Source organism: Plodia interpunctella, chromosome 8, assembly GCF_027563975.2.
Source record: "Plodia interpunctella isolate USDA-ARS_2022_Savannah chromosome 8, ilPloInte3.2, whole genome shotgun sequence".
In the NCBI taxonomy this organism is placed as follows: Eukaryota; Metazoa; Arthropoda; class Insecta; order Lepidoptera; family Pyralidae; genus Plodia; species Plodia interpunctella.
The window spans coordinates 6,473,333-6,487,126 of NC_071301.1; the positions used below are offsets into that span (position 1 = coordinate 6,473,333).

At 36.0% G+C, this 13,794-nt stretch overlaps 2 protein-coding genes across 2 annotated transcripts in view; one reads left to right on the forward strand and one right to left on the reverse strand.

The window, feature by feature from the left end:
- Su(var)3-3 (Suppressor of variegation 3-3) overlaps window positions 1-13,794 on the forward strand; it is a 305,347-nt gene that overhangs the window by 129,874 nt on the left and 161,679 nt on the right. The window lies entirely within an intron of this gene.
- Tollo (tollo) lies at window positions 5,590-10,215 on the reverse strand. Its single transcript, XM_053748324.2, has one exon. It carries the CDS (start codon window positions 9,958-9,960, stop codon window positions 6,124-6,126), a length of 3,837 nt encoding a protein of 1,278 aa, XP_053604299.1. The 5' UTR covers window positions 9,961-10,215; the 3' UTR covers window positions 5,590-6,123.

Consider the following 13,794-nt stretch of genomic DNA (forward strand, 5'->3'; position numbering starts at 1 on the left):
ACCGTTGCACACATTTTTCCGCTATCTGATGAGATTTAGGTGTCCAAACACCCAGAACTATTATGGCAGAACATTACACGCTCTAGGATATTAAAATATGACAAATTTATTGCCGTTCTCCGATTATACTTTCGATAAACGCGCAGACCGGTGATTATGATATCTCTTAGTTTAATCGTACGATCGATACGGAGTCGCGTTCCGTTCTACACTAAACCAGTACCAATAAAAAAGAAACTAGTTACGGCCGCGTTAGACAGTTTACGTAGGAAAATCAACACGGTGCTAGGGTTGAGCCCGTGGTGCGGTATCGCTCCGATCAGCTCGGGAACAATGCGTCGAATGTTTCAATATAATTCCGACAGCATTTTTAACGTTTCATCAGCTGTAACAATCGTAAAATAAATTCTCTACGCCTTCTCAGAGCCTGATTAATGTTGAACAGGGCGCTGCGTCGCGTTTTTGATTTTTTTTTCGTGTTATTCTAGTTTAATTTATGGCGCTGCAGTCGCTCGTTGTGTCGCGGCCGTTTCTCATTGTTTGAACAGTGTTGCAGTCCGACGGCTCTGAAATAATGCTGGAACACTTACCTTATCTGATGACTCATGATACTAGAATTTTGCGTGTATATTGCAAGCAAAATGTGATATTTCTATCCTCAAACAAGAGGTGTCTATATTTTGACAAGATAATATCTGGAACTACTAGTCAGATTTTTAGTTCGTCAGTAATCTATGCTTGTTGGGTAATCAAATTAATAGGGAAGGCTATTTAGAACATCACGGGAGCGAAGCCTATAGTATAAAAAGCAAATAGTATAAAATTGAAAAACGTACTTTCAACTATTGTTTTTTTATATGTCCACTTTGTGACGTGGGATGTTCTGTAGATAGTATGCCATTTTTAGAAACCAAAGTAGAATACATTTTTTAATTGTTTCATTATAAGGTTCTTGTACTTACGAATTTATCAGTTCATGCTGGTATCCCTTTCTCAAATTGAGTGATTCTAATGCTTAATTTAATGTCATATTATCACAGCTTCATTTCAAACATAATTCGATTTTCTATTTAATATTATACTCGGTCTTTCCCTTTATCAGCATTGCAAAACGTGTATTATTATTTTCGAAAAGCTGTAGGTGAATGCCAACAGTACTTGATAATTCCTATAATTTTTATATCAGTTCATCGTTGTGAATTTTTCTATAAAATGTCATGGCGTTTATTTGTAGACTGATATATGATAATGATACCATATGTTTTGCAATAGACTAGCAAATCATCACTTAAACCGTCAAAGAAAAATGTGTATTTGATTTTCAAGTATTATTACTTTCTTTTCATTTCATTTTACACATTTACAGTACATTTTTCTTGAAATGATATCTTATATTTTGTTAATACTTTAATATGACACTTAAACTGTATTATAATATAATTGTATTGTAATTATAATTGTATTATGACGTACAAAGTAATGGTACAATGACTCAGCCGATAACAAAATATAACCAAATATATACATCAAAAATAGTGGAAATAAAAAACGATTTCTCACGTTAATGAGAAATACCACCGTCATAGTCAAACGCTCATTACGGCAAAATAAACCAAGTTCTATGTAATATAGTATGTATGTTATGCTAGTAAGTTTACGAGGTGCTAACAACGTTAATGATATCCGAGTCGCGAATCATATGATTTATTGCTGTTTTATCATAGTGTTGCGAGGCCGGTGATTAGTGCGGTGGTGGCACCGTGGAGATCTTGCGACCTAATGGAAATTTGTGATGGAAATGGGTAACAGTCATAACACAGACTCCGTCGCGATCCATGACTTCAAGTGAATACTAATAACTACTTGAAACTTCGGTTCGTGTCTAGTTGAGTCTTAAACGAACTTGACGGAATTGTGTAGTTATATATACACATAAATGTGTTATTTAATGTTGTTATTTATTGTTTGATGTACATTGTTTGTACATTAAATATTGTATGAAATAGAATTTAGTCTTGTAGCCTCACTCACTGTTATGTAAATCAATTTGTAATAATCTTTATTCCTATTACTATTTTATCATACAACAAATTGCTCTATTTAATACGGGAAATATTGTCTTCCATTTGAAGTAGAGTTTTGCAAGATTGACTAAGTTTAATTTCAATTTTTCACTACAAAGATAATAGAAATATACGCAAGCAATGTGCTTATACCAGTTTATTTTGTAATTTACATAGCTATGTCGCTTGAAAGCTCGGATCTGCTGGTTACTGACAACATATTGCTCTTTGATTTTCCGACTATTGTCTCAGAATTGCTTCCACTCGTTCGCATTGCCGCGCCAGCATTAACCACAACGGTCTATAAAGCTCGTTTTACATTGCGCATCACAAGGCCAGCAGTTCGAGGGGTTATTAGTTTGGTTTGAAAGCTGGCCGTTGTAGGGTTACTATTTGTATGCTGACTATTTTGGATCCTTTATACTCTAGCCAATTGGATTAATATTTAGATTTCGTTGTTTTAATTTTAATTAACTGTACAGACTTTATTTCTACTTTACACAAACTTTAAATTATTTTTAATGTCTAACTTTTAGGTTGTTCTAGATTATAATTATTATGTACTTTTGATTTAAATACAATTTGGACATTTTAACTCTTAGTTAGAAAATGTTCAGACCTTTCTCTTCCCATCTTGTTAATAATTATGTACAGGAATCCATAGTTATATAATATTGTGAAAGTGTTTGTCTTTCTTTCACGTCAAAAAAGAGCATTGGATTGAGGAGATTTTTGGTGTGTTATGTGTGATTTTTACATAGTTGGAGAGCTGGAGTGATATACAGTGTCGGCAAAAATTCGCCAAAACGGAATCGTCAGTCATTGTTAGTTTTTCCTTTTAAATAAATTAAAACCCTGATACAAAGTACGTTCATTCTTGTCGGCATCTTAGTTTGGCGATTGTGTGTAGCTAGCATAAGGTATATATGTTATTTTTTTAATTTGACGCTGGCAACCCTGCCCCAGACCGCAGCATGCACTGTGGCTCGTACGTTACCCCCGTCGAGATGGATTGACGCAGAGCTACGAAAATGATCTCAAATAGCCGAGATTTACTTTTTTTATTCTCGGCCCATATTTCAAATTGGACTCGTAAACGCTAATATAACAAGTGAAACTCCAATTGGAATGTCTTGTTAAATTATTTTTGTAATGATTTTCGATAATTATCTTAGTGTGTTTTCTGCACCGCATTGTGCCTAGCATAGCGTAACTATCATATAAAATTGACGCATTAGGTACAGTTTGTCTCAATATGACTCTCAACACAGACAGGACACACAATTTAGAAATGTTTAATGAAATAAATTAATCTTGTACCCTATCCCCTCATTTTCAATGAAGTTCCGTGCAAAAGATAGTTAATTATGTAAATTAGAGCATCAGCCTTCATAACTGATTAACAGCTACACTAAAAAATGTCCATCCGAATGGAAACTATAAATTAATGGCAAAATGTAGTAATATACCTAATTAAGTAATCGTAAACAGCTCTATTTGGCCTGTAAAATGTCCTTTTAGTATTTAACCGTAACTACTTTAAAATACAGCCTCGGTCTGGCATTAATCAGGATAAAACGTTCCGAGAACTTATCCGAAAGGTAATGAAGTGAGGCTATAGTTAAATTTTATTAGCGATTAAAGGTACCGTAACATATATGGCATTTTCATGATAAAGAAGCGGCGTCCGTCCATACAGACGGACATCGTGCGAACCATAAATGGAATCTCGGTGCATAAACTGCGTTATCCTTTTGTTCAGTATTGTAGTTGTTTCACACCTAGTTAAAGGTGCGGGTAGGATCTCGTTACCTCAGATTGAAGGTTTGCGGTCGATGCCCCACCAGCCCTGATCCTGGGTGAAAAAACTTGGAATGCTATATATAACTCCAGACGCGGGTATAGTACGTATCGCAGTTTTGATTAGTTTTTTCATCTTTGTAATCATGCGAAGTTGATTTTCTAGCGAAACAATCGCTTCTCTAAATTATTACAACGTTTGATATGTATGTACTTTTCCAAATACATCTTGTTTAACAAATATAATATTATAAATGTTTGATTAGGAAATCAAATCTGTAATCAACTTTTAGGCCTACTTATTTTTTGGGTTTATTAGTTCTATTTAAGAAAATTGAAACTTAACATTTTTGTGAATTATGTTTTGTTTTGTGTTGTGTATATAATAACTTTGGCCGAGTATGTTGGTGTTTCTAATAAAATAACCTATAATTTAGCTTTATAGTTAGGCAGCAACAAAGCCTAAGTATTTCAATAAAATGTTGTTTCTAAGTATATATTTCAAGGTGAGCCATTATAATTCAATTGTAGCTTATTATATAGCCTATGAAATCAAGACAACAAGCTATAGCCGGCGGCGAATGCCAGTAAAATTGTAATCTGGCGCCTTAATAGTCCAGGATGTTGAGCTATGGTTCCTCAAGCGGTAAGTACCGTATTCTGAAGTATCTGGAACTAACCAAAGACTGAAAAGAACTGACGGCATAGCATAAGATTTTTATACTATATGTTGATTGTCGGTACCTAGAGTATATTTACTGTGCTTACTATGTACTTATGCACGGTCGTCTGACCATGTGGTCAGTTAATTTTAGTATGTTTTTTCTATCCACCATTTGACCACAACATGTTTCTAAGTACAGTGACCAACATGTACAAAATAAATCTCTCATAAAAATAAATATTATGAATCTATATTTTATGTACTATGCGTATATTTTATGTAAATATTATGAATCTATATTTTATGTAAAATACTTGTAAACGATGTCGCTCAAAGTAAAGCAAAAAAATAATTTTTTTTTAGTTTGAATATTTGACAATATGCATGGATACAGATCCAGTGGTCTCATAATGTTGTTGTTACTCGTATGTACTATTCATTTAGAACAAACTAATAAAAAACATGCTGTGATAAAAAGAAATGTTTATCGAAGGAATTACTGGGAAAATAGACAGACTATTATGCAGTTTTCTTCAAAACCGTTCATTTTTCTCTAACTAAAAATAATAATAAAAATAGAACAGTCATAAGTACAAGTTTCACCTACTATAGTAAAATTACTTCTGCTCAAATTATCTTGTAAACTTTCCAAAGTAGGATATATTCTAAAAACCATCGATTGCCCGTCGTGTTTGGACGTTAATTATCACAAACATGTCAAAAATAAAGTAGTACAAGCTCACAATGTAGCTCTACATTCTTTCTTAAATAATATTGTGCCTGATACTAAAGTTGAATGACTAGTTGTGTGTTTCTCTCTAAGAACAGAAAAAGACATTCTAAACAATGTGTCAATGTCTCTACCGTCTATTGTATTTGGATATGATTTATTTTGTGTCGTTGCTATACGTTCAAATCATTTATTAAATACTATATGAAAATATTGTTTTTATGTTTTTAAATAAAAATAAAAAAAGGTAATGTGATTTGTATTTATATTTTTGCTGTGTTTGTCATATATCTTATGTAAAAAATGTTGTAGGTTGTTAATAAAAAAATGTGTATATTCATTTGATATTTTATTTCTCGTTTATCACTTCTTGACAGCGTCAATTTTCGAGAAGATTTACAATAAATATTTCTTTCGTGTATGACTAATTGTAAGTTACATAATATTTACATTAATTGGATAATAAAAGTACTAGATCTACATCTAATTTTATCACAGATATCGGCACCAATGCCTTATTAAGTCACTTTAATAGTAATTGGCAAGACTTGCCCATCAAACACAGCCTAAATAGGCCTAACACAATAGTTACATTTACTGCAATATAAAAATCGATCAATCACTAAATTTATACTTCTATTTTAAAATGACGTTTAATTGTGGTAAAACATTTATATAAACGTCTTTTTAAATTAAAAATACACCTTAAAACTAGGCATTTGTATATATACAGCTGATAATAAAATGTTTATTTACAATACATACGTTAACAGACTAGCCATCACAATTTTCTGAAAGTCACATTCACTGTTACGCAGTTTTTGTCACTACACTGATATCAGTCACATTTCACATCACTAATACTTTCATACATGGACGGACATCGTACGTGGTGACGCACGAGGAGGCATTTGATGTGGATTATGCGAGGGGTGTGGGGGGAGCACAGGGTGAGCTCCATGCACTGGCGGAGGCGGTAATGCGCCCAAATGATTCCTAGCATGATGGTGTCTGTGCATAGCTACACTTGAATTCACTACGGGGCTTGGCACATCACGAATTCTCGGACCACCTTGCACATCCGGCAACGCGAACCTCAACTTCTCCCAAAACAACTTATCACTCGTGTGTAGATATGTATTTGTCTTCAAATACAATTTAATGTCCTGATCGAGATCTTTCTGAGGCACATCACCTAACAAAATAACTATCAGTCTTCTTCGTCTGTCTCTCAATACTTGATGGTGGGCCGATTTAAAGTCATAACGACACCATTCTGATTTTATAAAATTCTCGCTCAGAACCATTATGGTACGGCGCGAAGATTCAACAGCTTGCATAATATTCTCTGCGGCATAGCTGCCCATGGGTATATCGCGGTAATGTAAGCATAATTTGTAGGAGGGGTCACCGCGCTCTAACATTGGTACGAGTTCCTCAGCAACCCACGCTTCGTCTTTAGAACTATAGCTTACAAATGCATCGAACATTTTCTCCCTGCTTTCCCGGTCTATGTCACTTGATCTATAAAATAATCTCACTCCATACTTGGAATGGAACCACACTCTCATTTCCTGTCTGAATACGAAAACAATTGTGCTCACAAATAGCACTAACAATAATAAACCTAGGCTTATAATTAACAACATATAATCTTGAACTACTTCATTTGTGATTATAGTTTTTGTTGCAGTAAGATTTCCGTTAATACTGTTATTTATACTCGGTAATCCAGTGCAAATTGATCCATTTTCATTAATTACGCTGAATCCTGAATCTGGTTCACTAAATATGCTATCACTGTATGGCACGATTTCTGTCCTATTGCCTTTAGAATAAATGCATCTTATATTTGATAGATCAGTAATGGAATTCACTCGTTTCGCCCATTCCCGGAACATTTCTGTATAATCACAGTCACACGACCACGGGTTGTATGATAAGGTTATTTCTGTTATGGCAGCATTTATTTGCCAAACTGATAATGTGATAAGTCTATTATGGTGCAAATGTAATATTTTTAAACGTGCCATATGATCAAACATTTCTTTTCCGATGTGTTTAATGTTATTATTGTTTAAATACAGTTCACGTAGATTATCCAACCCTCCAAACTCTTGTCCTTCTATTTGAATAAGGTTATTGTAGTCCAAATGCAATACTTCTAGTTCTTTTAATCCGTTAAATGTTCTGTTGTGAATAGTTTCAATATTTGAAGCGTTCAAATACAGTATCTTTAGCCTTTTTCTTCCGATAAATGCGTGACTTGGGAGCATTTTAATGTCATTACCATCAAGATACAGTTGTGTGGCCTCCATCGGTATTCTTTCGGGTAGCGTATTCACATAGCCGGCACTTGAACACTCGACAACATTAGCTGACCATGATTGATCGTGGTAACACGTGCAATTGTTTGGGCAAGTCATTTCACAGTCGCAGGCATCGAAATCACAGCAATGGCACAATGCAAAACAATGAAATTCATATTTACACAAAAACTGATGGGATGCGGCCTCAACCAACGGAACATATGCGTTGCCACGATTGTAAAGTAATTTGCAATTTATGCTGTCCAAATCCATTAATTTTGGCTGAGTTCTGGCTCTGTTTCCAGTATTAATTTTTTGCAACCACTCCATCGTGCAATCACATTCTAATGGGTTTCCACCTATGAAAAACTCTGGTACTGATTTGTCTTGAGGCACGGCTGATATTCTCAATGAGTTAGGGTCCAAGTTTGTTATTTTGTTTCCGTACAAATCGACTCGAGTTAAATTAGGTTTCTTGAAAAACGTGTATGATTGTACCTTAGATATCAAATTGTCATTTAAATATAACATTTCCACAGAATTTGGAATAGCACTTCCTGTAATTTCTGTCAACTTATTAGAACTGGCGTCAAAGGTACTTAGTGATAATTGTGATTCTATTTCAAAATAGTTTCCAAGTTCCGCTATCCTATTAGCATGAATATCCAGCCACTGCAATCCAGTTGGGATCATAGCATAGTCGAACCAGCCGAGGCGATTGTCAGAAATGTTTAGCCACACCAAATTAGGTAATTTTGCAAATAATCCTCCGATGTCAGTTAGATAATTTCCATCTAATCTAATTGCCTGTAAATTTATGTTGTTGTCAAATGCACCGGCTTCAATTTTATGAATTTTATTCCTCGATAAATTTAGGATTTTTAGCGATGTCATCTTGTCAAACACACCTTTGCTTATGTTTCCGATATTATTTTCAGTCAGCCTCAATCCGTACATTTGTTGCATGGCAATAAATGATGCATTTTCTATGCTCACAATTAAATTCTCACCCAAATCAAGAGTTTTCAATTGTGGGATTTCTTTCAAGGCTAAGGGTACTTCGTCCAACCTGTTTCCATTCAAGTGAAGATCTTGTAAAGATGAGCAATTGCGTAGTGATTGAGGATTGATTTTGGAGATTCGGTTGCTATCTATAGAGAGTACTGTTAAGACTTGTAATCCGGTAAATGCATAGCTTTCTATTGTTGTCAATCTATTATTTGATAAAATTAAAGTATGCAAGTTACTTAAAGTACTAAATACATTTTCAGGAATGTGTTCAATGAAGTTTTCTTGCATTTTCAATATTTGTAAATTATGAAGATCTCGGAATAATGCTATTTCCATCTTTGAGACTCTGTTATGCGAAAAATCCAAATACACGAGTCTTTTCAATCCAGAGAATGTTGAGGTATTTATCCAATCCGAAGTAAGTTCATTCCACGACAAGTCCAATACTAAAAGTTGCACTAAATCACTAAATAATCCTGGTGCTAATACGGTTATTGTATTATTGTTCAAGTAGATTTCCTTCAACTCTTTTGTGTCGCTAAATAGTTCGGGAGGAAGGCTTGTTAGTATGTTGTCAGAAAATCGAATAGTTGTCAGAGATATAAGACCTTCTAGAGCTCTATCTGCTATTGAATTCAGTCCATTTCCTTGAAGGTTTAATTTTTGTAATCTTCGTAATCCTGATAATAAGTTTGGTGGTAAAGTATCGATGATGTTCCGAGATAGATCGAGCACAAGTAAATTATCTCCACATTTTTCTGTAGGGTGTCGATGCGCGGTAGAAAATTGAAAATGACTTATGTCTCTCATTCTATTGCCTGTCATGTTCAAATATTCTAAGTTTCTCAAGGAACACAGCGCTCCTTCCGGAAATACAAACATGTTATTTTCACTAAGATCTAATCTCTCTAGGTTTTGCACATCTCTAGAAAATGCTGTGGAAGTTATTTCAAGTGACATACTAGACCAATCGGTATTGTGCGTTCGTATGGTTAAATTTCTTAATTCACGTAAACCGGTGAACGCGCCGTCGGAAAGATTCCCAATTTTGCAGTATTCAATGGTGAGTTCCCGCAGTTCAATTAGCTGACGGAAGCTGCCGGGAGCTAGCGAGCTTTGAAAGAAAAGTGCGTCACTGCACTCGAGCCGCAATCTCACGGTAAGATGCGGTTGAATTGCACTAAAGTTTGTGTTTTCTAGTTCACTATTTATAGTCCTCAATCTGCACTGCAAGGCGACCCCCGCGTCGCTGTCATCGGTGGTCCACCGGCACTCGTCAGGCGCCTGGTAGCGCGCCCCTGTGGTCGCCGACAGCGAGGCGCTCAGTGCTGACACAGCAGCACTTAGCACAACCAAGGCGCTCGTATACCACGCCGAACACATTGTTTTGCTTTCACTAAATACACTTTTTACATAGTTTTTATTATTTTTCCATCAACTAGCACTAAAGTCGCACGTATACATCGTCTCAGGGGCCAACATTAGTCCGTATGATGCCGCCGCAAAACTGAGTACTTCACAAACCGAACCGGCCACTTAACCCGTTTTCTCGCGAGAACACTAATTGGACAGGATCGTGCGTTCACCAAAGTCGGTCGTCGAGAACGCAACACGCGCATTCACTAAGAGGTCTGGGGTGGAACTAACTCCGATTCAAACCTGCGCTGCGCTCGCGCACAAGGCCGCGCTGGTTCACGCGTTCCAACAGGTAAATTCACGCCCGAGTTTAAAACGAATTAAGCGCCGCATAAAGCGCCCCAAGTTCTACTTTATCTGTTTCATGCTAAAGCTCGTCAGAAAATACACTACACGCACACTAAAGCAAAAAACCGTCGATGCTAGTGAGCGAAACCGCTTTTTGTGACGCTCAGACAGGCTTCGGTGTGATATGAGTGAAAGAGATAGCTTGATAATTGAGGGGCAAGAAGAGGAGAGCTTAGTGGGGGTTTGAGGCAGCTGGCCAGGTAGTGCGCTGGCGTATTGCCGCGGTCGCTGCTTGTTAACACTCCCGTTGATAGAATTCAATTGAAGAACTTTGACGATTGTTGACATTTTGTTTACTCACTATCCTTAATTAAATTAATCAAATTGAGACTTTCTTGGATGCCCTTTATTTCATGACACACTTTGAATAAGTTAAAGACTAATATAATTTTTATAATGTTAATGGCGAGTCTTAAATCGTTCATTAATATCGTAATTGAAAATTACGTAGTAACATAGGACTTATTTTAATGACATGTGAACATTTTATAGGATATGTTGAAACTAGCATGAGATGAATTCCCACACGAAAAAGTTCTTATGCTTACTTAAAATTTAAAGTAATTATCAAATTATAATGCTAAATTATAAGGTACGTGAAACCACTAAATAAAAAATATCTTGCCTTAGACACGCAAAACTCCCGTTTCGAAACTATTTATTCACTAAATTGCACCCGGGGAATCTACAACCACCATTTTAGTTAAACGAATTTGGTATAAGTCCATAATATTCGATGGAACCTCTAATCAAATTAAACGTCTACGTATTATGCATTTGGTGCAGCTGCCAATTTGACCCAAAGCCGTTTGGTTTAATATATCCTCTGATCTCTTTGATTATATATTTCTTAATTTGTGTAAAATTATGTTAAATGTTCATCTTATATTTGGAATATCCGAAGCGATTCAAAGTGTTTGCACTTTGCAAATCAAAACGCCTTGATTCATGGCAGTATAACTTTGCGCTGTAATAAAATGTATTACAACGTTAACGAAATTGTGATGCGCAGATATTTACTATGTTAGTTTTAAAGGTTCGACGTTCGTTTCGTGCGTGTTTGTATACTTGCAAGCTTATAATGGGGATGTTAATGATGGAAATATCAGAGCTATTTCCATGTCACAATCTATACGTGAAGTGATTATCAGTTCGTTTTTATTAAAGTATTTGACCTAATAAAACGGTAATATTGACTAATATCATCAATACATGATAGATTACACGATCGATCGAAATCGAACAATGCTATCAGAATTTTTAAAACTGTCTCTATATATGTTTTTATTTATATGCAATCATTTTCCTGTTCGACTGCATGGTGCAAAAATATTTTATGTAATGCGTACAATTATGTTTAATTTGAAATATGTAATTACTGCAGATATCTTTCATCGGATACTTTATCTAGAAACCTCATGGTGAAGGATGGTTCTGGGAAACAATATACTCTTACAGTACATTCTTTACTCTTACATTATAATCATAAGACTAGAAATCGAATCCTATGTAACATTTGAAAAATTTAACAGTTCACATAATATAAAAGCTTTGTATCTGCGCTCATTGTGTCCAGTTTTCGTCTAAACAATTGGGCGTGTTCCCTTAGGATTCGGGTTTCACACCTGCTATTGTGCAAAAAATTGGAGTACGTGCCCAAAACGAAATTCTAGTGGGTAAATTGCCTTACCTGCGCAATGTTAACTTTTATTAAAAAATGTGTATATGTGGTGTATAGAGAAAAGAAAATATGTATTGTTTTTATTTTTATTTTATTTTATTTTCACAAAAAAATATATAAATAAATGCACGTGACTGGCAAAACCTTGATGTACCTACAAGATTGCTTTAGTTTCGTGTTAAATAATAAAAAAACATTGAATGTTTAATCATAGTACGTTCTACATCAAGCACATTCTAATATAGAAATATTCGCGATCATAATTTTATTTGGTGTCGAGATGATAGGGCGGGCCGCGTCCCGGCGTCCGTCGTGCAACTATTTATGCGAGGTGTTGTGCCCGGACCCGAGGCGCCTGCTGTATCTCAATTGCAATAAATTATCTCCTTTGACACGCGAGAAGCGGAAAATTTGCAATCGCACAACTAGGGTCCATACCATTCGCGTCCCTCCTCCTTTATGTAAACAGCGCAAATGGCTTTGTAATGGGAATCGCGTCCGTCCCGCTATGACACGGGCTCAATATTTCACACCGGCTCCCACGGGCTGGTTTGTCCAGAAACATCCAGGACAAAAGGCCAGCGGGTGATCTCTCCTTCGACTTTTTGTCGTGAGTGGCGAGGCGTTTCTTGTCCTGCATATAAAAGAATAGATTGCCGGTAAATTGTAGCTTATTGTGGCGCTATTTAATATATATTTGGAGGCAATCCGACGGCCGTTATAACAATATGTTGGTATTCAATTTGCTGTTGTTCGCATCGACACGCAACTGTTTGGGGGTTCGCGTGGGTACATGTGTCTGATGTGGGTCACTCGCCTTTGTGATTCACGAAGAACACTCCGATCCAAATTAAATAGAAACGTTATTGTTTGGTACAATCACGTGAAAATTAACGTAAAACATGCGTGTGTCATTCTTCCCCGATTCAAATACCGTTCCAACTGTATCATAATTTACATACATTGTTGAAGCCAGGTCAACTTGTCATGTCAAAACTTTAGACCAGTTTAAATTAAAATGGTGGACAGTTTTCAATTTATTGTATTATTGAATTATCATTTGATACAGCTATAACTTCTTGTGTTGTTAAAAGATGTTTTTGTTTAATTTATCGACACTTCATTGTGATTGGAAACATTGGCATTCAAAATAATGGCCAAGTTGTCGTTATTTGGTTGTAGCAATTTTCCACGTGACCCGTTCGAAGCTTAAAAGCAAAAAAAAATCAGGATGTTGAAAATTAGCGCCCATTAATCAAACACAAATAAGGTGATCATTTTTCGAAAATAAGAAATGTCCGACATCATTTCGAGTGGCGTGCGTAAGATCGATTTTAATGCGTTTTATCGGGCGGGCGCATCGTTGTGTGAAACCGTTCCGTTCGTTTCCATTACAATATTAATTTTTGTAATTTGGTTGCCTAATCTCCGGCGACAGGCCCGATACGGGTGCGACACTTATCTCGGTGTCGGCGGACACATATAATCCATTAAGTCGTCATTTCCACTCGGCTGATCATTCCTCAACCACGCGTCACTCGCCCCCGTCCAACCAACCAACCACGTATTGTTCGCTACTACTCTATCTCCGCGCCACTGCTCCAAGGTCCTTTTCAATCAACACCATCAAAACCAATTTAAACCTTAAAACAATACCTGCAACGCCCATAACCCTTCATCACCTCAACCCCGAAGGTTTATCCTTGTCGACTAATGGACTAGTTTGTTATCTAATCGGGTACACGGCGGACCTATTAATAATTTCCCACATA

What these genes read in the sequence shown, in the direction of transcription:
- Tollo (XM_053748324.2), bottom strand. Translation starts at nt 9,960, where the DNA reads ATGTGTTCGGCGTGGTATACGAGCGCCTTGGTTGTGCTAAGTGCTGCT.